The sequence below is a fragment of the Myotis brandtii genome, unplaced genomic scaffold (assembly GCF_000412655.1).
Source record: "Myotis brandtii unplaced genomic scaffold, ASM41265v1 scaffold116, whole genome shotgun sequence".
Taxonomy (NCBI): domain Eukaryota; kingdom Metazoa; phylum Chordata; class Mammalia; order Chiroptera; family Vespertilionidae; genus Myotis; species Myotis brandtii.
In genome coordinates this window covers 3,206,748-3,234,425 of record NW_005354010.1, presented here as the reverse complement: position 1 = coordinate 3,234,425, position 27,678 = coordinate 3,206,748, and the positions used below count along the sequence as shown (strand labels likewise).

At 36.7% G+C, this 27,678-nt stretch overlaps 1 protein-coding gene across 4 annotated transcripts in view; it reads right to left on the bottom strand.

Moving 5' to 3' along the window:
* NALCN (sodium leak channel, non selective) overlaps window positions 1-27,678 on the bottom strand; it is a 298,496-nt gene that overhangs the window by 136,449 nt on the left and 134,369 nt on the right. For all 4 annotated transcript variants that reach the window (XM_005858192.2, XM_005858191.2, XM_005858194.2 and 1 more), the window contains exon 13: window positions 19,610-19,801. In XM_005858192.2, the coding sequence (XP_005858254.1) occupies window positions 19,610-19,801 (192 nt within the window). The remainder of the gene's footprint in view (window positions 1-19,609; window positions 19,802-27,678) is intronic.

Genomic DNA, 27,678 nt, shown 5'->3' with positions numbered 1-27,678 from the left:
TAACACATCATTTAACCTCATAAGTTGCCAGGGCTTATCATGGGGGCCAATTATTTTTTCCTGTATTTTTTTTCCTGTTGAATATTTATTACCTTCAAAGGCAAGGAACGTAAATTCCAAAGATGATTTACATAAAATATAAGATTGCTGTATTTTCTTCAATGGAGCTGTCACTAGCGTGAAAGTGTGTGTTCATCCTAAAGACTCAATTGCAATAAAGAGTAAAAATATCTACCAATACAAAAGGGATTTTATTAGACATAAATTTCTTTCTCCAAAGTAACCAAAATGATTATGACTAAGCCCAATAAATTTATTTTTGGTATTCAGACCAAAAATTCAGGTGGTCCTTTCAGCTGCCTTGGGCACAAACCAATTTAGTTTGTTTTCATCTACTGCATTAGCTTTCATGAACACTCAGCTATTATGCATTCAGTAAATGTTCAGGAATGTGGAGCTGTGGGACTGTAACCTGTTGCTGTGAGATAAGCGATGTGGGCAAGAACATCGGGGTTATCCTCTACTCTTTTCAGAGTCTCAGAAGAAAATAATCTCATTTCCGCACAGCTCAGCCACCTGAAAGTTCATATTATGAGATGCTGTGAATTATATTTGAGAGCAAAGTTTTCTGTACAATGTTATTCGTGTGTTTATAGCTGCTTACATGAATAAACCAATGAAAGGGAGTATCATGAAATACTTTTATTATAGGCTGAGAATTAATTTGTGTCCTGCAGGAATGGTGCCTTATCAGTTTTGCTGAGATTTTATTCAGAAATTTAAATCCAAATGGTAGTTTGTTTGAAGTTTTGAGTCAAGTGCACTTATTGACTTATATTATCTGCAGGATCTTGTCCCTTAAAGAACCCACTTAGTTTATTTATTCAAACAGGGTAATTAGTGGTTACTGAAGGTTTGATGTGTTGGGGATTGAGATGAGGAAGACATGGTTTGTTCTCTTAAGAAATTTATAAGAAAAGAATAAGTGACAAATATGGTCTGTAGGAGAAATATGGTAAAGCTACCCAAAAGCAAGTTAGAAGGACCAACATATTCCTCTCAGGTAAGTCAAGAACAAGTTTGGAAAAATGATGGCAATTGGCTTTCATGATGAAGATGAGTAGGATTTCAATGGTGGAAAAGAAGGTGATGAACAAAGGCCTAGAGAAAGTTGTTCCTTGGAACTACTTTTCCTTTTGTTATGCTATTTTCCTTCCGGTTGACTCAGTCCCCTAAATCCTTATTGGTTTCTACTAGCTCTTTATAAATTGACAAGATGAACCGTTACCTGTCATATATGTTTAATGGATTTTCCCCCCTATCACTCATAGTATTTTTGCAAACATAAATTTTAAATTTCTATGCGGTCTAATTTATCATTCCTTTAATTTAAGGTGTTTTATTTTGCCTAAAAAGACTTCTGACACTGCAAGATAAGATCTAAATGTTCCCATATTTTTATGCAACAGTTTTACAGTTTCCTCATTTTATTATGTTTAACATGTTGAACCAGAAATCATTGTTTAAATCAGTTTAAATCTAGAATTTATTTTGGATAATAAATGAGACAGAAATTAATCTTTTTTTTTCAACAGGTGGTCAGTTCACTCAGCACAATTTAATTGAAAAATCTGTTTTTTTCATTAATGTGAAATACCTCTTTGTCATATTAAATATTCCTATGCTTTCAGCTAAATTTATAGATTTTCTATTCTTTTCCATCAGTCTATTTCATCCCCAAATTGTCTAAAATTATACATTTAATAACTTCTCAGGCTACTAGTCCTTCCCCATAAATATTTATTCTCAGAAGTCTTTTATTTGCGTTAATTTTCCCAAAACAATTTCTTGTTTTATTCATTGAGATCTCCTTAATCTAAGGAAACATTGCTATTGTTCTCAGTTTATCTCCAATCTTGGAGAAAGACATATGTTCCCATTGATTGTCTCCATTCATGAAATTGAACAGACTTCTTATTATATAGTTTCTGCTCATTTCTTGTTTTGCTATTCAAAAATCTTAATCAACGTGATATCACATGATTAAAATATTACATAGTAAAGAAACCTGATGATGGGTTTCTTAATGGATAAGAAACAATGAATAATAAACAATGCTGCATGCCTAAGTATTTCAGCCCCACTTCCCAGAGGCCACCATTCTTAACCATTTGTCTTTTCACTTCTGGTGGTGCTATCCATATAACCTATTCAGTACTTTAGACATAGACTTCTGCTATGATGTGAAGATTTAGTCACAACATCACTCCCCACTTCGCTTGACCACTCCCACATTTTGTACATAAATCGTTATTTCTATTTCACCAAACTCTCACAGAATGGCTTGCCATCACACTGTGTAATAAGAAGGTCTCAGCACTGCTGCTCATCCCACACCTTCCCCTTCTCTCATTTCACCCTATTTTGCTACTTTACCCCTCAAGTCCAAACCTATAGATATAAACAGGAGTAAATAGTTTTGTTTACAAATGCTTTTTCTTTTTTGTTTCATGATCACATATTAAACATCACCAGCTAAGTCAGGCCCTGTTCGTAGTGCAAGTGCCTGGCTGCAGCTAAATGAATCAGGGACAAGCATTAACCTGAGAGTGGGTCTGTTGCATGAGGTAATCTGGAACAAGCAACTCTGCCCCACTAAGGAAGAACTAAATCACCCAAAACATTCTACAATGAATTTCAAATGGAAGCTTCAATGAAAAAAATCACATTGTTAGCAGTAGTATCTGGAGGTGAATAATGAAGAGAGATTGGCTATGCAGCTGATTAAGAGCAATGGGGGAGTCATTACAAAGTCAGTTATAAGTGTACTGATATTCCAAGGAAGCAAAATCTCTGAATGAACTAAAATTACATGGTAATGAATATGCATTGAATAAAGAGATTGCAATGATGCTCACCAAATGGAGAAGGAAGGTTTTGAAAATCATAAGCTTGGTGAATATCATATTCCTTGGGTATGTGGGAGCACTCAAAGGGTGAGAACCAGAGTAGAGATAAAAAGCATGAGGAAGTGAGCTGTTACAGGGATGATACAGGAGAAAACACATCTAAGACCAGAGAACAGGGACTTTGGCTCACTGAAAGGGCCTGAGAAAAGCTGACTTAGGTGAAGGCAAAGCAAGGGTATTTTCCTGTGCTGAAATAAACAGGCTGAAAGTCTTTATCCAGACCTTGAAAAGTAGTTCTTAACCCTTTAAAAATATATTATGAATGTCCTTTGATAACTGATGACCCAATGCATGTTTTAGGTTTTTAGTATGTGTAGATATTAATTTAGGTTAAAAGCAATTAGATTATTTTTAAAATTAGGATGGGTAAACCTTAAGTTTTGATCAATATATAGTGTGTGGAATATATAGCATAATTTTATTTGTAATTAAAAATGTAGATGTATTTTTTTGTGTATAAGAATGCTTGAGCCCTGGCCAGTGTGGCTCAGTTGCTAGAGTGTCATCCCACCTATCAAAAGGTCACTGGTACCATTCCCAGTCAGGGCACATACCCAGGTTTTGTGTTCAATTCTCAGTTGGAGTGTGTACAAGAGGCAACAGATTGACGTTTCTCTCTCACATTGATGTTTCTCTCTCTCCCTCTTCCTTTCTCTCTTTAAAATCAATACAATTTTTTTTAAAAAATGCTTGATAGCCCATACAATAAGCTTGGAACAATCCAATAGGAAGGACTGAGGAACTAGGAAAGGTGGAAAATGATTGAACATTTCAAAGTAAAAGCTTTACATAAATACATTTTCCATATCACAAAATTCACTTTTAAAGGTGTATAATTCAATGATATTTAGTTTATTCATGGAGTTGTGCAACTATTACGACTAATTTATGGACATTTTTATCATTTCTCCCAAAAAACATTTTGACCATTAGCAGTCACTCCCCATTCTTCTCTCCTCCAGCTTTGGGCAACAAATAATATACTTTCTACCTCTATGGATTTGCCTATTCTAGACACTTTCTATAAATGGAATCTTACAATATGGGATCAGAGTTCATCCATGTTGTATTATGCATCACCCTTTCAGTCCCTTTTATTGCTAAATAATATTCTATTATATGGATATCCCACATTTTAGCTATTCATCAGTTGATAAAAATTTGGGTTGATTTTGCTTTTTGGCTATTACGAATAATGCTGCTATGAACATTTGTGTACAGGTTTTTATATGGGCATATGTTTTTGTAAATTACTTTGTACTTAATATATTTTTTACTGTTGATATTAAAATACATGTAAAACATGTATTTCTTTTATTTCCAAAGTATACACATTAAAAGTTACTAAATGTGGTGAAGAAAATGACTGATATCATCCACGTACTACTCTCATTTTACAATATCATTTGCATCTATTTTATTTAGCCAGTTTTAAGAACTCTTTCTCTATAAAATATTTACTTTCAAAATGAAATCTACTTGACAACTTATATAGTAGGTCAGCCTTTTTCCTGAGAGTTTCCCTGCTGTGTCTTACTATCAGTCAGCCCTAAAATAGAAGACTTGCCTTGGTGGTATTCAATGAGTGCAAAAGTGACAACACTTTTGATTTAATTGCTTTAATTATTCACCTGCTCAACCTCCATGTTCCTTTCCCCCTCTCAAATAGCAATAATATCTAGAGGAGTTTTATCTTCTGAAAAATTCACTGACTTCATAATTCTTTAATATTTTGTCGTATAGCTCCTTTTATTTAAAGACTACTCAACTGTTCAAAGTGCTTTCAATATCTAACATGACTTTAATATATGGTAAATTTTGGAACTACCTAATGTTGAAGTTAAATTTCTAAAAAGTGCATTGGTTGGCAAAATTATGACTAACAGGATCAAGGTCTTATGGAGAATTAGGGACTGGGAAAAACCAATACAAATGGCATTAAATGTACTTAAAGACCCAGAATAAATAAAAGCTCTAAGAGCCATCACTTACGGTGGCCAAACTAAATGGTCTATAAGTAAAAATTCTGTGGATTTGAAATTTGTAGTAAAAACATTGGAGTGTAACATTAAAGCCATCAACGGTAGCCATGTCTTGATTTGAAATTCTTCCTTCTCTGGTTTAGCTGAAATTCCATGGTCCATCCATTCAATTACACCCTTTTTACTTCTCCAAACTCCACTTCTCTGTGTTGTTGGCTAAACTCTCAGGAAAAATGCCAACTCCTAGGTGAATCTAATTCTCCATGGCTGCACCTACCCATCTAGCTCTGCTGCAGAGAAAGTTATACCACAGGGAGATGGGCCACTTTCCACCACAGCCTCCAAGGGAGACTCACAGCACTGCCGGGCAAGCCTCTTTGTTGTGTTTGGTGAATGCACTGTCAGCAGCAAGCTTTTCAAACTTCTTCATCTGATTTAACTTTGGCCACCTCATCTCTGCCCTCACTCTCAGGAGATGATGTTCCTAGAAGGAACAGCAGAAGGATTGCAGTTCAAGATAGGGGTTGAATGGACTGAGAATGAAGTTCAGGCCCTCTGTGGGTCATAGGGCATCGAGGCAAAGAACCAAACCTTTAGTTCTGCAGTCACAGGCTGAGTTTGAGAATAAATCTCTGACTGGCTAATTGGCTCTAGGTAAACACCTATCTTTGATGAAGATGACCAATCTTTCTCAAGTGTGTGATCATATCATCGCTCTCTGAAGACTTTTGAGAAACAAATAAAATATGTTTGAGTACTTTGTAAACATTAAAGCACTACATAAAATAATATTCTTAACCATTTAAAAAATCTGTCTTAAAGAAATTACCCCAAGCAAAAGCTTCTATTATACTGGTTAAATTTTTAGAATTCCTATATATTTTTACGACAAAACTTTTTTATGTAAAATACAGTGTGATTCCATTTTTATTAAGCACAACATTATATAGAGTAAACTATATATTGAGAAGATATTTCCTTTAAGATACATAATTTTGAAAGTGTGGCAGTGGTTTTGATGGCATCTAGCTATGTGTCTACTATTCTGTGATCTATTCATCAGTATTGACAGCCAACTGAAAACTTTATTTTATATGATGTATTTTCCCAGACTATATCTTACCTATAAAAATTACAGAATAAGGCTAAAATGAATGCTTTGTTACTAATAGATACTATAAATTGCCTTTTTAGTGACTTTTGGTGCTGTCAATGCATCAGAGTATTTATTTAATAAACAGCAAAAATGTGATATTAGCAAGTGAACTGAAAATGGGGAGCTAAGCAAGTTAGGTGCTGTACTCTGTCTTAAGTCATTACCCATCCTGTGAGATTAAAAGACAATGGCACACTGACTGAATTTTGTTGCAGGACCCTGTTCTGGAGAGTTTAGTTATTAGTGACATTAAAATGGAAAAGTTTTTGGTGCCATGTATGTCTCTGCACATGAACTCTTTGGAATTTGAGATCTTTTGAAATCAATTACCTTTGTAGTTAATAAGTGAAATATTTAAAATATTAATATCTGTACAATGAATATTCTATCCCTTATTCTTTGTGGTTTAGAAAAAAATAAAGTTGAAGCTGGTGGTTTCAATTAATTCCATGACTGCCTGTTATGTTGGCAAGAAAGGCCAAATCATTCTTTGCTTTTTTTTTTTCAAAATGAACCCACATTATTTGCTTTCATAATTCTTAAAATATGCTTGTTGCTAAGCATTCCATTTAAATGAATAAAAAGAGAGGGGGAGAAGCCTGTTTATTGGTTAAATTTATGGAAAAGTCTTACTGAATCTAGACTAATGTAATTGGCCTTAAATGTCAAAATGAGCTTGAACGTAATTAGAAGCAAAGCAGACATCAAAACATTATGCCTATTCCAGCAGCAAATTACTTTAAGTAGAGTCTACACTTAAATATAATTTCAAGAGTAAAAGGAAAGATGGCAGAAGCTCATTTGCAAAAACCAGCGAATCTTATAAAAGTGTGTGTAGTTGTATCTGTCTCTTTTAAATGTTAGCCATTCTTCCGTTAACTTTTCATACACCACCATAAATGACAATGTAGACAAAATCACGAATTTGTACAGTATCCTAGGATTTCTTTCAGGGTAAGGTAATAATGATATGTGACACTGAGCCATAACTAGTATTTATATGGTGCTCTACAGCTCCCAAAGCAATTAATTGTCTCTTATGTAGAAAAATATTAGCAATGCTAATAAATTAGAATCAGTTACTATACATACTATAGCTCCTATTATAGAGGGGAACTGAAGTGCAGAAGCCTTAAATGATTAACCTAGGATTGCAGGCAGCAAATGGTGTTGCCAGGTCTCTAGGCTGGAATTTGTTGACTTCAAATTCCTGAAGTCCTTTTGGACTTTATGGGTACAAGACATCTTGAGATCTAATAATTGCTGGTCTCCTTTTATTATCTAAATTACCAAAACAATCAATATACAAGCCAGTTTAAGTACACTTAGAATTTTTTTACCTCCTTTGTCAAGCACAGTACTGGGTACACATCTGAAACTCCATATTATGCTGGACTGATTAATGCAAAATAGATATTGCCAGCATGTTTCATTCTTTGCTAAAATAAGCTCTACTCATTAACATTTTCCATATGAAAAGGACATAACCTTTTCATTTTCATGAGAGTCTAAAAGAACAGAATGTATTTTAATAATAAAAATATTTTAACAGAGACTGAAATGCTAAAGTTCCTATATTAGAAACATTAATTTTAAGGAAGAAATATCAGGATGAATTGAATGAAATTTTTTTTCTTCCTTAACAGCATTCCTTGCAGAGCATGCTATTTTTAGTTGAAAGGTATACTTCCCACCAACTATGTTAAAATAATATTGAAATGCAACCATCTAGCTGACAGAACAAACAGCTGTGAAAATGAGACCTGGAGATTTATGCAAATAGGAGACTTCTGAATTAATTTCCTTCACGGAACAGACTGTCAAGTTTCTTGAAGTATTTATGCCTTATTTCTTAATTAGTGATTTTGCTAATGCCAGTCATATTAAATTTTCATAACGTAAGTGGTGCATTTCATAGGCAAGTATGTGCTATACAATTGCAGATGGAAGTTGTTACTTTACTTTTGGTGCAATAAACATTTAGTAACATATACAAAATAGACAGAGTTCCTAAAGCACAGGTGTATATCCTATTGCTATATAAACTGAGGCGTTATTAAGAAAACTTCTCTAACTAAAATCTCATAGAGTCTACATAGCAAACCTCACAATGTTTTCTTACTATCCATTTGTATAAATATGATCAAGAACAAAGTTCTTCACAAGACTTCAGAAAGAAAGCAGCTTTAGTCAAGAAATGCTTATATTTTGCATTTAAAAAATACTATGCTTTAGAAATAGTTTGCTTATTGTTTGATCCCTTTTAGTTGGCTTTGATTTCTCATTTAAGTTCACAAAGATATTTACTGCAAGTTATATTGCCTACTCTTTTCTATTACAAACATAAATTTCAAAGCTTGCTTTGATTTTGATAGTGCTTATTATTTTTTCTAATACTGAGAAAATAAATTTGACAGTTACTTCCAATTTAATATTTATTTGTAATGACTTGATGATAATAAAGCTGATTTACAAGCCATAAATTAAAATTAGTCTTATTATACAACTTGCATACCTATTAAGAGTATATGTCTAAATATAGATCTATATCTATATACTTTTCTTCTTTAAAAATGTTACCTGTTCATGTCCTTGCCATTTTAAAAAATATGAGACAATTATATTTTCTTACTGATGTATACTTATAAATTAAGGTTTTATAGATATTTATGTAATCATTATCTACCTATCTCCATTTTTTAAACCAAGAACCTATTTATTGTCAAAATTAGAAAATATCAAATGGTATAAAGAATAAAATAACTTACTGATAATTCAAACAATAAGTTACATGTATATTTTTAAGTTCGTTTTAGAATTTAAAAATTGTACCAGTTTTTTCTTTCTAGGCATGTGTATGTACTTGAAACAAAACTGAATTCAGTTGCCTCTTTGCTTATTTTTTAACATCATCATTTATATCACTCATGACTTAACTCATTAATTATTCTGTAAAAATATAGTTTTGATAACTGTATAATATGCCACCATATTTAAAATTTACTTAAACAATCCACTATGCTTATACATTATAGTTGTTTCAAAATTCTCACAACGGCAAGTAATGCTACAAATAGCTTTTTTGAACATCAATCTTTGAGTACATTTATGGACATTTTCTTGAGGTAAATTTCTATAAATGCAATTACTATATCAAAGAGTAAAAGTACTTTTGAGTGTCGTGATATATAATGGAAAGCTGATCCCCAGAGAAATTACACAACATTCACTGCCATGTGAAATACGTGAAAGGGTTTCCTGCCAGCAGTGAGCTTCTTTAATGCCCCATCCCTACAAATAACAACAAACTTGTCCTTTTTCTCATTGCCATGCATAAGTTAAGATTGTACCTTCATCTTTTTTTGATTTTTCAATTTTCACTGGAGTACATATTTATTGATGAGAGAGAGAGAGAGAGAGAGAGAGAGAGAGAGAGAGAGAGATGAAAGAGAAACATTGATTGGTTGCCTCCCATATGGAACCCAGCCAGGAATTGATGGGGATCCACGTACTCCAGTGAGTACATGTAATTAGGCAGTTGGTCTTTTTTCTCTGTAATACCATGTCTTACTTCTTGCATTTTTGTGGAAAGTTGCATAGGACGAACTAAAGTGAATATTCTAAACTGGAATTGGGGCCTATTTTTTAACTTTCCATGCAATACAGAAAACTGAGTACTTACTGTTGAGTTACTACTGCAATAATTTCCTGAGGGACCCCTGTTGGTTGGGCTCCCTGATTATTGCCAGGAATTTTACGTGTCATGCTAAGTTGTATTTCCATGCCATTTAGGAACAATACTAGCCATTACTATTTGTTGATTGCCTTTTACATTAAAGGCACCATGTTAACTCTCATTTGTATAGTTTATATCTTTAACCCTCCTAATAATCCTCTAAAAGATATACTATTGATCTGTTTTTATTTATGGGGGATTTTTATGGAGCCATGAGAGAATAGTTGAAATGTCTGGCTATAAGATTGGATTTTTTGTAGGCAACACTCAAGAAAATGTTTAATAATATAGTCACCTTTTCATGGGTGAAAACAGGCTTACAAAAGCTCATCTGAACTGTTTGAGACAATTATTCCTCATTAATGGCTCTCATTTATTTTTGAAGTTGGTGTAATGGAGTAGATTGGCTATTAAAATAATATTAATGGAATAAGGCCATTAATAGTTGGAAATCTGCAAATGATTGGAAGAAAACTATCAAAATATGATGAGGTGCAAACAAGGTTCTCCCCACAGGAGTGCACATCTGGGATTGAAATACAAAGACGCTTTATTTAAAGAATGTGATAATTCGGATAACTGCAATGATATCAACACACAACAGCAGTAAAAGATAGCCCTTTCTGTGCTTCATGCTGCATTAACATCACCTTTTAAAAGAAAGTGCACAGTATACTATTTTATCAGCATGCTACTGTGTGATGAATCACCACAAAAATAAATTCAAATAGGAGCAAAAATCCCCTCTGATATTACAGCAGAAAGGAAATGATGTTAATTTTACAGCTTTTTGGGGGTGAGATTCTTATCTATATCATTACATTACTTAACAAGTTAAAGCAAATCGATAGTTTTGTATTGCAGAGCTGTATCCAGGCAATGACAATTTGGCCTAAAGCCTCAGATGAAATTACCTTTAAGAGACTGTGGAAGATTTGATACAGTAATAGTCACACAGAAAAAAACAACAACAAAAAACCATTATCTTTCTTTCTGCCCTAAAGATGCCTCCAAATCCTCAAATAATCATAAATTTTTGTCTCTGCTCAATAAAAATGAATTTTGTTCAATGAAAATACCTCCTCAGAGAAATAACATTTCTTCTAGTGTAACCTTCCTCAAAATAGCTCTTCTGATATTCTCCAGGAAAAAAAATTAAGAAAGAAAGAGTAAAAGTCTTCAATGGCTCCCCTGTGCCTCTGGAGACACTCCATCATCCGGCTCCAGACAGACACTTTAATTCCTTTGTCATATGTCCCTCCATGCCCCATGATCTCCACGTCTCTGATTTATTCATTCTGTGCCCTTCTATGGAGTATTCTCATCTAATTCCATTGCCCACATCTTTACCTACTGAAACCATATGCACCCCTAAAGACAACTATTCATAAAGCTTCATAAAGCAGACCTCCTTCCCCGGAAGCAATCTCTTCCTCTTATTAAAATGAGATGATTTGGGAACACCATGGCTTATCACATAGAGGTTTCCAGAATTTTAAAATACTCTCCAGGATATCTTTGATATATTTCACCTTCTGGCTTACTTCAGTCCTTTCTTATGTCTGCTATGAGATAACTGACTTCTTCCTTATATTCTCAGCTATGTTATAAGGCCAAGAAGGCAGTTAGTACATTTGTTGATGTGTACATACCTGGTGGCTTCATCACAGAAAGAATGTTGACTGAATTATGAACAACAATAAAACAGGTACATGCTTTATTTAGTCTTCATTGTGAATAGATGTATCTGATATTTTGTGAAAAATGGATTTCAATGGTGTAGCAGATAGGGGAACGTAAGCATGAGGATGTGATAATCAACAAGAGACAATATCCATAAAGCAAACAAATGCAAAGAAATGTGAGGCTGCAGATGGTAAAGGCAGATGGGCTGGCCTGGCCTCAGGTTGTGCCTATTTTTTTAAAAAAAATCAATTTATCCCTGGAAGATAGTCATCGGAATGTGTGTTTTTCCTTCTCAAAATTTTATCAGTGTCTCATCATATATGAAAACAAATTACAAACCCCAGAAAATTCTGGATAAAATATTCTTTTAAAGTCTTAGTTAAGACCCCAAGGAAATAATGGAAACCCCAGAACAAAAACCTAAGTAGCTTGAGTCAAGAAAAGGCAATCCTAGGAGACTCACGATCTCTGCTAGACTTCAGTTTTTAATGTTGTGTCAGGCACAAAGGGGCAAAGTCACTTTCCATTAAAAGGTGGAGATGGCTAACTGAGATACTTGAGTAAAGATGGATACTTATTGGGCTTCCCTAGAGGTTTCGTGGCACAAGGGCATGAAAAAGGAACTTTGTGTTTTGACTTAGGCAAATACATATGGAATCATATTCCAGCTGGTACTCAGAACTGCAGGGGATGGATAGACTAGTCAATAGTGGAACTGTGGGAATGGGTTATCCAAACGGAAATAAAGTAAGATTGTTCTTTATCCGAGCATCCACAAAAATCAGTTTGGAGTAAATGAACTAAATGTTTAAAATAAGACACAGCCTGACAAGACTGAATGTTGCTTAGTTGTGGGGTACAGCACATTCTCATATTGCTGCCAGCAGATAAATTGGTAAAAGTATTTTGTAATGCAACTTCACCAATATCTATTAAAGTTGAAGATAGCTTCATTCTAAGACTCAGCAATTCTAATCCTAGCCACATATCTTAAAGAAATGTTCACATGTGCAGAATTTCACATGTGCTTAAGTTAATGTGCAATGTTCAGAGCAGCACTATTTGGAGTAAAAAATATTTTTAAAAATTCAAACCCCGCATGCATTAATTTTCTATATTTGTGTTACAAATTATCACAAATTAAGCAGCTTTGAACAACACTAGTTTATTTGCTCAATTTCTATAGGTCAGAGGTGGGGGTATGGTGTTTGGTAGGTTCTCTGCTCAGGGTCTATAAGCTGAAGTCAAGGAGTAGGCTGGCCTGTGGTCTCATGTGGAGCATGGGGTCTCTTTCTACGCTCATTCAGGTTATCAGAATTCAGTTCCTGTGGTTGTAGGACTAAGGGACCTGCTCTCTTGATTTGCAGTTGCCTGGATGCTATTCAGAGCTCCTAAAGGTCACCCTCAGGTCCTAGCCTCATGGCCTGCAAAATGACAGCTTACTTCTTCAAGACCAACAGGAAACTCTCTTTATCTGCTTTTTTATTGACTTCAAGTGATTAGCAACCTATTCAGAGGAGTCAAATCCAATCACATTCACAAGTCCTCCCCAAACCCAAGGGAAAGGGATTATGCCGTGAGTCAGATATCTTAAAAGCCCACCTTAGAATTTGTTTGCCATGTAGGAAAATGGAAAAATAATTGTGCAGTTTTTTTTAATAATTAGTGCATCATATATAATGCAATATATAGTTACATGTTATACCACAAGAAAAACAAATAAAATATAGCTCTATGTACTCATATTGGCAAATCTCATAAGCATTGTGTTGAGCAAAAAATGCAACTGGCAGAAGAAGCAGTGCAGTATGAAACCATACATGGCAGGTGTAAATTATGCAAATGTATATGTGATTTGCAGTTAATGCCTATCTATGCACTAAAAGCTTAAAGGGATGTACAAAAAACCATAAATATCCAATTTAGAAAAGTGGTTCTCTATGGGAAAAGGAAGAGACTGATGAGGGTAGGGCACTCAGGGACTTCAGAGCCATTACCAACCTGCTTGTTAAGCTGAAGGATGCATTTTATTATTCTTGATATCTCTTTGCATGTCTAAAATATTTCATGAAAAAATAAAAAACATATGAAAGAAAGAATAATAAAACAAAAATTAATAAAGGATGCTCTGAAGAAAAATTAAACCTTGAATTTATTAAAAATATTTCCAAACTCCATCAACACCTGGCAAATAATGAAAAAAAATTAAGGAGCATGCTGTTTCTTCAAATTTCTCAGTAATTCTTTCAGCACAACTAAAACTACAATTAGCCATTTTGGTGGAGAGGAAACAGGGAAATTAATTTGTAATTAAGTATTTTATAGCATTTACCGCTTATATTGTATAACTGATTTGGACATGAGTTTAAGTGAAAATTCAATAGAGCAAGTAATTAGCATTTAGAGAATACAAATTAGAAACATACCAAATAAACATTAAAACTCAAGTACCTCAAGCTATGGAGGGTAGTGCATTATTTATGAATAAAAATGATACCCATTTGTAGACCAGCAAAACAAATGAGGGCTTATCCTGCTTATTTTAGCGACCCGTTTTATAACCTGTACAGAACTATTTCATTACGAACAGTTAATCTGAATTGTTCTCCTTTTAAACAACCTATTAGTCCCAACAAAACAGGAACTGCAGGATATTGCCTCTCAGCAGGACTTGCTCTTCCTTGTTAATTCTACTTAGCAGCGTGTCTGTTTGGAGAAAGTTATTGGCTTGAGATGACAAAGTTGTTTTATTATATTTTATCAATATGTTCTTTTGTTCTCCATTGAAAAATTTCAAGCACCCTTTCTCCATCTCATGGGATTGTATGCTGAGGCTCCGCTGGCTACATATCCTGATGCTACAGATCCCACAGCTCAGTGTTAAGCACTTCCGATACTTGTACTCTAGTAGAGGCAATAAGATCTGTGCATAAATGTCAATAGTGTGTGACAGAAAGTGACGATTGCCATAAAAAAGGGGGGCGGGCAGGAATCTACTATGTGGTAGGCCCTATGCTGGCTGCTTTGCAGGTACTATCTGGGCATCTTGGGAAGGAGCTGAGGCCCAGATGCTTCTGGTGAAAGAAATGAAACACCAGCCATTCTTCCTACCACATGTCTATTTACACACCATTTGCACTGGGCATGTGAGAGCTTTGACATAGAGGTAAAAGAGAAAAATTTTATTCAGCTTTTGGGTCTGACCACTCTAGTGGTTTTTGTGGTTGTCTTCGAAATATTCATCTCTTGCCATATGAGTAATCTAAGCCTATCATTTTTATTTCAGCCATATTGCCAATGATTCATTTAGGAGTGACCAAGTTATTCAATCTTGCCAGTAAGACAGGAGAGCAACTTTGCTGAGGGAAGAGGGGGTGGTGCTGGGAAAGGTGTCCTTGTTTCTAAGGAGACCCAGGCAGAGATGGCCCCCTTTCCCCTCTAGATTTTATCATGGAGCCTGGAAATGTCACATTCATTTTGTTAACATGAAGACAATATATGGAGAAGGCAATTGCATTAGTTTGCTGGGGGCTGCTGTAACTAAGTACCAAAAACTGGGTGGCTTCAAACAACGGGAGTTTCTTATTTCACAGTTCTGGAGGCTAGCAGTCAGAAATCAAGGTGCTGGCAGGACCATGCTCCCTCTGAAGGCTCCCTCTGATTCTCCTTGCCTCTTCTAGTTCTAGGTGTTGGCCAGCAGTCCTTGGAGGTTCTTGGCTTGTAGATGCCACACCAATCACATGGCCATCTTCTCCACATGTGTCTTCACATGACCTCCCCTCTGTGTATGTCTGTGTCTGTGTCCAAATCTCTCCTTTTTATAAAATATCAGTCATATTGGATTAGGACCCACCCTTATGACCTCATTGTAATTTGATGATCTTATTTCCAAATAAGGTCCCATTTTGGGGTCCTGAGGTTTGGACTTCACCATATCTTCTGAGGTACATAATTCAACCCATAATAACACCTGAGAGAATTCAGAGCCCTGGCTTCCTGGTGTCTAATTAATCCCTTGAATGTTGTGAGATAAATTTCCTAATTGTTTAAGTCAGTTGGAGTCAAGTTTTCTGCTACCTGCAGCCAAATTATTCACACAGAATTATGCAGACATTTCAGGTGGGATAGAAGATAAAGGAAGTGATGGAGCTAATGGGGGTCCTGGAGAAGTGGACAGCAGTGGAAGAAAGAACCTGGCTTGCTGGCCCAATACAGTGAGAACAGAACCTAAAAGTTTGCTTCGGTCCAGCACTGTTATTCATTCTTCATCCAAAAGCTTATCTATAGCTACCCTGTGGCAAGTATTGTGCTAAACAGTGAGGATTGAATGAGCAAGATAGACACCATCTCTGCCTTTGAAAGGTGTGGTGGGGGAAATCCTGAAAAGGAGTCTGAAGAGGTAAATAGAGCTAGGGATGAAAAGATAGTGAGAAACATTAAAAGGTTTGTCATTTTAAGGGAATGGAGAACCTTGAAGCATTTTAAACAGGAGAGTGTAATGAGACAATTTATATCATAGAAAGATCATTTATACTGTAAATGGAAAATGGATTTAAGTGCCTGACAGAGGCAGGTAGACCCATTGGGTATCCCGTGGAATGCAAGTGAGAGATGCCTTTAGGATCCCCTTCACCTTCCAGTATTTTGGGAAGTACCTGGTGTAGGGAGAGCTCAGGAGATTTATCTCAGTGCTGCGGCAGATGCAATGGCGTGAGCACGCTCCGCCTGCACAAGCTTCCTCGGCACACCAGGAAGTGGCATCGCCCGCCTGAGCTGACCCCCTAGAGCCCCTACATAGTACCCTGATCTTTCCTACTATTGGTTGCCCTATGGATGTTATAAACTTCTGATTGGTCTGGAATGTTATATATGTTACTGCACTCACACAATAAACTTGGATCTGCGTCACTGAACCGGTCCCCGGAGTCGGGCATGCTTTGTTAGGACTCCGTCGGCCTCACCCCCGCGGGACCCCCTGCTTCACCTGGGGTACTTCAATGTGGGTTGAGCTCCATCAGCGGGTCACTCAGTATGCCTGGACTGCTTTTCTCTGCTGGCCTCCTGCCCCTCCAGGATTCCCTTTTCGGAATCTGGATGGGGAAATCACCTCCATATGTCCATGTCAGATCCTTGAAAGGGTTAACTGGAGAACATAAGGCTTGAGCCTTACAAAATCTAACGGATGTCAAAGGAAAGCTCGTTCTGTCGGCCTAAGCCTTGCACAAACATGCTCCCCTTGAGTGGTTATTTAACAGAAATTCCTGAAGACCATCACCCCTGCACGGCCCCCTGAGAAAGGACATCAGGTGCCAACAGAAGGACAAGGAACAAGGCCTTACAACTACGACAGGGGCACAGTCCTGATACCTGGGTCAAGCCAAAGCCCCATCTGCAGCTCTCCCTGAGTGCACAAAAAGCCTGCTCCCTCCCCAATTCACTGCTGGCTCTTTCTCGAGTCAGACCACCTGCACCCAGGTGCCTGAAATAAATTATCATTTTGATTACACTGAGCCTTGAGTCCATTCTGTGTGACCCCGGCCCAACCCTGAACCTTTCAATCCTCTTAGGAGGGATTGATGGCATGTTACTGGGGCCCAAGATACAGTAAGGTCCAATCAAAACAGTGTTTAGTTTGACATCCAGTTCTATTCCTAGAGAGACTATGCCACCTGGATGGCTAGGTCAAGATCAGGTTTGAGAAACAGCCAGAGAAAAATTATTTTCCTGGCACCAACACTAAGTCCCCTTTGCTAAGTCCGGCTCGTCCTGCCTCTGCGGGACTCCTCCTTTCCTCATGGCTGGTTCTCTCAGAGCCTCTCCTGCATCCCATAGCTCTATGTACATTGGTGGTAGTCAGCCTCCAAAATGGCCTGGACCCAAGTAAAGATAATATAAACAATTGCTGATTTTTAAAGTTTACTTTTTTTTAGCTTACTTTTAGAGGCATCATATGATTTTTCTTACATAAAATGGCTTCTCTTAATGTGCTGTGCTTTGACACATACTGTCATTCACCAACCAACCTCAACACCTGACCACTGGATAATGAGGGAGATGTCACAGGCCTTCGCTTCTTGGGTTTTTCCTGGTTCTGGATCTTACCTCTGAGCTCCCACAGAGCCTTGTGCTTGCCTTTATCAAGGCTTTATGCTTACTTACTGGTTACCTCCCTCAACCAACAATTTCTTGAGGGCTTAAGACTTAGTTGTATTTATATCCCAGGATCACCAACATTGCCTGGCTCTCTCAGGCACACAACAAATGCTTGGCGATAAGTAATAAATTTAGCAACAGGTTTAAAAAACCATAAAACCCCAGGGTAATTAGTCTAGCTATTATGTATACAGACATCTTTTCTCTCAAAGCTTAATTAAAAAATACACACACACACACCCATATATACATATATATGTGTGTGTGTATATATATACATACATATATACACTGAGTGGCCAGATTATTATGACCACCTGACGTTTGTAGGCACATAAGCTATAATTTCGCGCTGAAGTTGCTAGAGGGCCAGACCATTATAAACGTCTGAATAGCACAATGATACCTAAGTATCATTGCTGATCAAGTTCATCCTATCATGTTGATGGCGTATCCCAATGGAGATGGCTTCTTCCAACAAGACAATGCGCCATGCCACAGTGCTCGTATTGTGCAGGAGTGGTTTCAAGAACATGAGGGAGACTTTACCTTGCTTAGGTGGCCTCCACAATCACCAGATCTCAATCCAATTGAGCATTTGTGGAACAAAGTTAAAAGAGCCATCAGGCAGCTGGTTCCACAACCATCAAATCTCACAGAACTAGACAGTGCTATTCATCAGGCATGGTGTCAAATTCCTCGCATCACCTTTCAACATCTCGTGGAGTCAATGCCAAGAAGAATCGCCGCAGTATTGAAGGCAAAAGGTGGCCCAACGAAGTACTATGGGGGGGGTCATAATAATATGGCCGGTCATAATAATCTAGCCACTCAGTGTATATATATGTGTGTGTGTGTGTATATATATATATATATATTACTCTTATCCCAATATTATCTTTTCTATATAATAGGATTTACTATGTCAGCTTATGGTGAAGATATATACATTATTTTATCTTGGTCATTAAACTTTTAATGTTTCCAAATCCACATGGAGTTAATTTTCAGGATCCCTCTGGTTACAGCAGTGGTTCTCAATCTTGGCTGCACATTAGAATCACCTGGGAATCTTTTTAAAATCCTGATTTCTGGGCCTCATCCTCCGGAAATTCTGTTTCTTTGTTACTAATATTGTGGCCCCACCCCATAACAAGAAACAGAATTTCCAGAGGATGAGGCCCAGAAATCAGGATTTTAAAATATATATTTTATTGATTTTTTACAGAGAGGAAGGAAGAGGGATAGAGAGTTAGAAACATCGATGAGAGAGAAACATTGATCAGCTGCTTCCTGCACACCTCCTGCTGGGGATGTGCCTGCAACCAAGGTATATGCCCTTGACCGGAATCGAACCTGGGACCTTTCAGTCCACAGGCCGACACTCTATCTACTGAGCCACACTGGTCATGGCCAGAAATCAGGATTTTAAAAAGATTCCCAAGTGATTCTAATGTGCAGCCAAGGTTGAGAACCACTGACCTAAAGGCTCTTCAAATCTTTAGAAGAGTTTATGAATTTAAAGTTCAAAAGCATCCTTCTGGATTATACCTCACATAAGAATATACGAACTGTAAAACAGATTTTAAAATGTTAACTCTCACAAACAAAAAAGAGCAGAATTTATTTTAAAATTCTATTATGTTTTCATTTAACAGTGCTGAGAACCCTACATTCAATCTTTACTGGTCTCAGCATCTCATTCCATGCGATTATTTCCAGAGTTGTAGAATTAATGCATAAGCTGCACATGTGCTCAAACACCTGCACCCTGCAGAAGAGACCATTCAAATATTAAAACTAGCTACTCCAAGTTATCAAAAAGATGACAATATGATTGAACCACTGTTAAAGTGAAATTACTTTGATGTTAATCATTATTACTACAATAAGAATAATGACTTCAACCGCATCTTTTTGTTCTTACCCTTGGAAACGTTGTAAATCTGTCCAGTTCTTCGACAAAGCAGAACATCTGCAAACTAATTGCTGACATAACAATCAAGAGGCTGGCAGTAAATACAACCAAACTCCCAAGCTTTTTCCCAGGACCAAAGATCTTGTACACGAAGTCTTCTAACGCAGGTGAAATCTTAATAAGCCGAACCACCCGAAGAACCTATTTTGGGAGAGAAAAACATACATATTTGATCATTTATTTACACTGAATCTTAAATAAGTTCATATTAAAACCTCATTTTTTTCATAGCACTTTATAAAGTTGCACTTTTCCATTTAAGCATCTAGAGAGGAAAATTCACAGTATAATAATTAAGCTATCAGTCTAGCTCACTATCTGTCCTATAGCAAGAACTCAGTGTGGTAGGTATGGAGTGGGGGCAGGTACCGGGTGGAGGGGGTCCATGGGGGAAGAAGGGGGAAATCTGTAATACTTTCAATAAAGATAAATTGAAAAAACAAAAACTAAAAGGTGAAAAACAAAACAGCCACAAAACAAAACAAAAAACAACTCAATAAATCCCAAATGAATGAATGAAGAGAAATGGTGATAACTGTTTTAACACATATTTCAAAATGGTATTAACTAGTACATGTTGTTGAAATAAAATTGATATTTTTCTAATGTTCAAATATTGAGGAAAATGTAGTTCCATTCTATCAATACTCATTGTATAACAAAGTAAAACTTCCCAAGTGTTAGTGTACATTCATAAAAAAATGTTTTAAAAACTTTCTGTCTTGGAGCCTTTACTTAAGGCTGAGACTGCTACCCTAATGTCCATTCTCTCCATCCTGGAAATAGAACTTTCTGAATTTTATCCTAGGAAGGAGCTACCTAGGGCTGCAGACTACATTTTCCAGCCTCGCTTGTAGCTAGGTGTGGCCAGCAGACTAGGTTAAGGCCTATGGAATGTGAAAGGAAGTGATTTTTGCAACTTTTAGCACATAAAAAGAAATAAATCTGTCCTAGATACTCTTTTTAATACTTTTCTTTGGCTGGGAAATGGAAACAATTGGAGTATACCCTTTGAACCAAAAATAGAAGCCTTGAGTAGAAGATGATGAATCCAATCTGACAGAAAAGACCAACTTCCTGGATGCCCACACAGAGATGAGCCACCTCCTTTCCCTGGACACCCACCAACTAAACAAACTTCTATCTTATGTAAACCTTGTATTTTTAGATCTTTGTTATATTAGCCTAGTTTGTTATCAAAACACCCACATATGTTTTGCATGTATATGTATGTATATGTATGTGTGTGTATTTATATATGCAAAAACTCCCACCGATAACTAATACATTTATTTTTTCATTCATTTAACATATACTGATTGATTTTTATGTGCCAAACATTGTGTTGGACAAATATATTCAATGGCTATTATTACAAAGGGAGTATAAAAATATCTATAGCATTAAATATATAAATGAGAATGTAATTAAAAGTTGAAGTATAAAATATGGAAAAGTAGCATTTTACATTCAGTTTAAGATATTATCAACTTTTTATATACATTGGATAAATAAAAAAATGTTGCCAATTAAAGGATAACACACCAATGGTTATAAGATGGACCCCAAATTTAGAGGTATTAAAGTAGGAAACTTGTTGTCTTGGCATAAATAAAATATGTATGTAGAATGGTAGCCTGAGTTGATTTAATATCAATAAGAACTTAAGTTGTCTGTGAAGGCTTCTTAAGAGAAGAAAGGTGAATAGTTTGTTAAAAATATAGTAAGAGCCCTAGCTGGTTTGGCTCAGTGGGTAGAGTGTTGGAATGTGGACTGAAATCTATAGCATTAAATATATAAATGAGAATGTAATTAAAAGTTGAAGTATAAAATATGGAAAAGTAGCATTTTACATTCAGTTTAAGATATTATCAACTTTTTATATACATTGGATAAATAAAAAAATGTTGCCAATTAAAGGGTAACACACCAATGGTTATAAGACGGACCCCAAATTTAGAGGTATTAAAATAGGAAACTTGTTGTCTTGGCATAAATAAAATATGTATGCAGAATGGTAGTCTGAGTTGATTTAATATCAATAAGAGCTTAAGTTGTCTGTGAAGGCTTCTTAAGAGAAGAAAGGTGAATAGTTTATTAAAAATATAGTTAAGAGCCCTAGCTGATTTTGCTCAGTGGGTAGAGTGTTGGAATGTGGACTGAAGGGTCCCGGGTTCAATTCCAGTTCAGGGCACATGCCCAGGTTGCAGGCTCAAGAGGTGTGCAGGAGGCAGCCAGTCAATGATTCTCCCTCATCATTGATGTTTCTATCTCTCTCTCCCTCTCCATTACTCTCTGAAATCAATAAAAATATTTAAATAATAGAGTAAGAAACAGGAAATGCTTTAAAAACCAAGATTTTAATTTTTACACATACAAAATATGATTTTTTGTTTGTTTGTTTTGTTAATCCTCATCTGAGGATATTTTTAGAGAGAGTGGAAAAGAGGGAGGAAGGGAGGGAGAGAGAGAGAGAAAAAACATCAACGTTTGTTTGTTTGTTAATCCTCATCTGAGGATATTTTTAGAGAGACTGGAAAAAAGGGAGGAAGGGAGGGAGAGAGAGAGAGAGGAAAACATCAATGTGTGGTTGGTTGCCTCCTGCATGTGCCCTGACCAGGACCAAAGTTTGAACCTATAACCCAGGTATAGTTCTTGATCAGGAATCAAACCCTTTACCCTTCTGGGTGCGGGCCGATGCTCTAATAACTGAGCACACCAGCCAGGGCCAAAATAAAATATATTTGGATTTTCCTTTCCAGCATCCCTAGCTTCCTGCTTTTCCTGATTTGTCTTTGACAAATCATTACTACACTCATAGTCCATGAGGTCCACAAGGGGACTCCCAAATCCCTGAGATCCAGGCCTGACCAGAGTATTCACAATTATTTGATTCAGCAGAACATTTGCTGGACTTATGAGAGGTGTTCCTTTTTTTGTTGTTCCCAATTGGTATTACTGTAAGAATCACATAAGCTTCCAGCTTCTGGGAGACATTTTTGCTACTACACGGAGAAAGTCAGCTTAAGAATGATAGCATCAAAGAAGAAAAGTGACTGAGTCCCAATAATACAATTTTAGCCTCTGAATGTTGCCCCCTAAACTTTGAATTAACAGGAAATACTGAGGTAACATTATCATGCTTTCAGAGCCAACAGCAAGAGCACCACACAGCTCTGCTGGTCTGACTGGCTCTGAATGGCTGTGAGTACATGTATTCTTCTAAATTCTCCTAACCCACTATGCCAGGGCAGGCTCCTGCTTGAACCCTGCCCACTGTACTAACTGTTGGGAACTTAGTCCAAGCTCCTCCTTTATCCTCTGCTCACTAGACAGCAGGTGTTGGGTCCGAGCCCCTCTGCCTGGGGCTGGACCTCCTAGGATGCCGGGTATAGGCTATGAGAGGTTGTGGGTGTACAAGAATAAGTCTTTATTGCAGAAGCTAGTGGCCATATAGCCATCAGATAAGAACGGTCCTCACAGCAAAGTCCATACAGGCAGCCAGACACCAGCTGGTCAATGCATATCTTTCCCATAAAGTAGCATCAGTCTCTGTACCCACAGCTATTTGAGCAGCCGCACGCTGCATCCTAGACTCACCGCCTCACATCGTAGCGGTACCTGAGCTCTCCAGCTCAGCAGCTTCTCCTGTCTCTCCTGCCCAGCTGCTCTCTCTAGCAGACTTCTTCACACACTCCATCCCAGCTGCTCTCTCTCTATACTCCAGCAGACTTCTTCTCACTCCAGCCAACTAGCTGATCAGTAACCTACTTTGATACCATTTAGACAAAGAGGGCTTCATGACAATAGTTACATTAATCATATTGGCTAGAGGAGGGCACAGTGTACCTTGTGTCCTTGCACCCAATCATGGTATCTTGACCTGATTAGGATTCCCAGGCTCAGAGTCCTTGAACATCCCGTTTAGGCACATGCCCAGAGCGACCTTTGGCCATTCTGGTGTATTGATAACAAGGCCTCTGTGCTCCCACCAGCCTTGACTATCCCGGCACCTGGCATGGTTCCCACACATGCCTATTGTCTGAAGAACACAAATGGTATGGTTTCTAGCCACATGTCTAGTAAACAAATAGACAAATGTTTAAATAAGTCGTGAAAATGTATATTTCTTCACGCTAAAGTCCTTCAAATTAAGCATTATATTACATATACGGTTAAGTTACCAGTTTCTCCTGTTATAATACTTTAAGTATACATTCTGAAATCAGAACATTACACTGAGGCTATCTTTCAAAATAACAAGCAAACAGCTTTATCATAAAACCCATTAAGATATTAATATTCATAATCATTAGTACCTAGAGTACTAATCTGGGAAGATTTCACATTTTTATTAGAGTTGTTTATTCTCAAACATAAATGATCGGTATCTAGTTGTTAATATTTAAATATAGGCAAGTTTACAGAAACACTTTAACTGGTTTATAGCTCAAATTTAGTACTGTGTGTTTTCCCCATTTGTGCTAAAATTATATTTAAAGAATTTCCTTTGTAATTTTGAATCCTATCCCAAATGCTAATAAAAACAGCCTATGCACATCTGTGCAATTATGATAAATTAATATTTCATTAGTTGGAAGAAACAGAACTTAACACAACTCCCACATTGGTGATTTGATCAGCAATTTCAAAGGATTAACCTTGCATCCTAGGAAAGCCAAAATCCTTATAATTATGCCTTTTCATTTATTTGGGGAGAAGTATGGTTTTTACTCTGTCTACCCAACATGTTGATTTTTGTGTTCCTACTGATACTCTCAAACATAAGGTCTGTGGAACATTTTGTGATAGTTTCCAAATCACATTTTCCTGGTCACATTTCTAAGTCTCTCTTAGAGACTATTCGTTTGATTAGTAAGTACTGTAGAAATTGTGTGGTTTAGAATATGAGCTGTGAAATTAAATTTGTTGGTGATGAGTTTCTACCATTTGCTAGTTATGTGGTCTTAGGCAAGTTCTCAAATCTCTTGGGCCCTCCGTTTACATGTACACTGTCTAGCTCACATAATTGTTATGAGAAACAAATGAAACAATGCACTCAGCACAGTGATTGGCGCATAGTAAATGCACAATAAATACCAGTCGGTGTCACAATTATCCCGGTATGTTAGAACCATAGCATTTTTAAAGGCTTCATTAATTCCCATAGGACAATGCTGCCCTATGTTCATTCCAGCCCAGCTACACTGGTCTTGGTGCTACTCTTTGAACAAACCAAGTATGTTTGCACCTCAGGACAGGTACCATGTGGTTCTTTCTACCTGGAATGCTTCCTCCCTGAGCCTCTCATGGATGCTTCTCACTCCTTTCAGTCTCTGCTCAAATGTCACCTCTTCAGAGAGAGCTCCCATGACAACTTATCTAAAATGACACTGCATCCCACAACCTCTATCATTTTTACTATGCTTGTTTCTTCTTTATACCATTTCTGGCACTTGTATTCTACATTCTGTTGTATACTTGTTTATGTACTGCTTGTCCCCTAGAATTTATGCTTACTAAAGTGGGGAACTTCATTGCCTTGTTCACCTTTCTCCCATCAGTATCTGGAACAGTTCATGGCACACACTATGTGCTCAGTTAATATCATTTAAATAAATAGATGAATAGCACCAATAATTAGTCTCAAAGATAATTGATATTTTAAAGGGAGTCATTTTGTACAAAACTGTTGACTTCACATTTAAATATGAAAAATATAAAATTCACTAAGGGAAGACTTGCTGCCAACACAATGAAGAAAGGTCCACTGAAATGAGAAGTGTGAGGACCAACAAGAGAGATGAAAGTGGACCCACAAGGTGCCAATCTGTTTGGTACAATGGATTCTCCATTTGTGAATTTGCAAAAATCCTGTGACACCCAAGCTTCTTAAGAGATTTATTTATTTATTAGCCACAAAATAACTGAGGTATGTAGGTTTGAATTATTTTATTAGAAAAATATACCCATGGCCATGTATAGAGAGATACAGATGAAAATCACTTAACTATTAATATAAATTATTACAAATTATAATCCAGAATTAAAGACACAAGTAAAATTTCCAATTTCATTGATTGCATATTATGTGACTATCTATATATATAAAAGCCTAAGCGACCATTATGACCGATTGACCAAATGACCGGTCGACCGGTAGCTATGATGCACACTCACCACCAGCGGGCAGACACTCAATGTAGGAGTTGCCCCCTGGTGGTCAGTGCGATCCCACAGCCAACCTCCCCCAGCCAGCCAACCTCCCCCCTGGCCAGCTGGCCCTGATTGGGACTGGGCGAGATGGGCCCCAATCAGCCTGATCGCTGGCCAGGCTGAGGGACCCCACCCATGCACGAATTTGTGCACTGGGCCTCTAGTAACTATATAAAATTATTAGAAGCATGAATACAAAGTCTAGATATTTTGTAAAAACAGACTAGTAGAAAAACACCAGAGACAATGACTATTAATAATTTGCAATACTTTGGTTTATTTCTATGCAGTCATTTTTGACTTTAAAATTTTTTTAATATTTAAACTGTTTTCCAGAGAGTATTAGATATTATTATCTCCTGTTTCTTCTTATTCTGTTTCTTTATCTGTAGTAGGTGCTGAATAGATAGATATTAGTTTAGTAGCCATCCAATCGTTTGTTAATGACTTAAGATAGTATTTCATGTGTAAAACCAAGTGACCTTCAGGTCATTTTTAGGTGTTATATGATTTATACAGTTTTGCATTTAAATAAAACAATCATATCTCCAAGTTATTGCAAATTCATCACAGCTATTAATTTTATGGTCAAATTGGCATATGACTTGCTAAGCTATTCCTCAAATATTTACCATTTAATCAGTTTCCATTTTTTTAACTCATAAAGAATTCGAATTTTGATCTATTTCTAACATTTTTACAAAAAATTATCTGTGAGAATCTATAAGAATTTTCAAACCCTGAATATATTTTATACTATATCCTTGTTGAAATAGCATTAATATTTTTTAAATTTGTCTGATATGATAGGTTCATATTAAAGTATCATGTAGCTTTGACTATCAGGCATATTTTCTATAATTATCTACAATGGTTCTCTAAGTAAGCACTACATGCTCAGGTTGATTTTGTGAAGCTAGATAGCAGTTATGAAGGGCCTATAATGCATGAATATTTGGGAAGCCCATTTTGTATCAAGAGTTTTGAACATGTGTATATCTCTTGCCTCAGCCATCTTACTTAGGTAACCAAGGCCAAGGATATAACCCAACATGGGACAAGAGATTTATGTGCAAAGATGTTGATGGTACTAAAGCGTGTCCCAAAATTCACGCGAGAAGTAATTTTGATAGAAAATACAGGTTTATAATTAAAAATTGTAAATTTTTTATTGATTCATAAAGTATACAGTATAGGGTTATGTATACAATAGCACATCAGGTAAATGGCCTCCACGGCTTAGCTGGCACATATGCACTCTTTTGTTGAAATTTTCCATGACCATTTTGCATAAATGTGGCTGAATTTCGTTGATACAGCGCTCAATTTCCTCCTTCAAGGTGTGTGTGGTCGTGAGCTTGTTGGCATAAATCTTAGACTTCAAAAAACCCCAAAGAAAAAAGTCCAACGGCGTTAAACCGCATGATCTGGGCAGCCAATTCTGATCACCAAAACGGGAAATTACACAACCAGGAAATGACTCATGCAGTAATTGAATTGTTTCTCGGGCTGTATGGCATGTGGCACCATCTTGTTGAAACCACATTTCGTCCACATCCATATCTTGCAATTTAGGCAAAAAAAACTGTATTATCATGTCGCGATAGCGAGCACCATTAACTATTATTGCCTGAGAAGCCGAATTTTCGAAGAAGAATGGTCCGATGATGCCTCCAGCCCAAAATCTGCACCAAACAGTGACATGTGGATGCATCATTTGTTTCTCAACAATCACTCGTGGATTTGCTGAACCCCAAATGTGACAATTTTGTCGATTAACCAAGCCATCAAGATGAAAATGA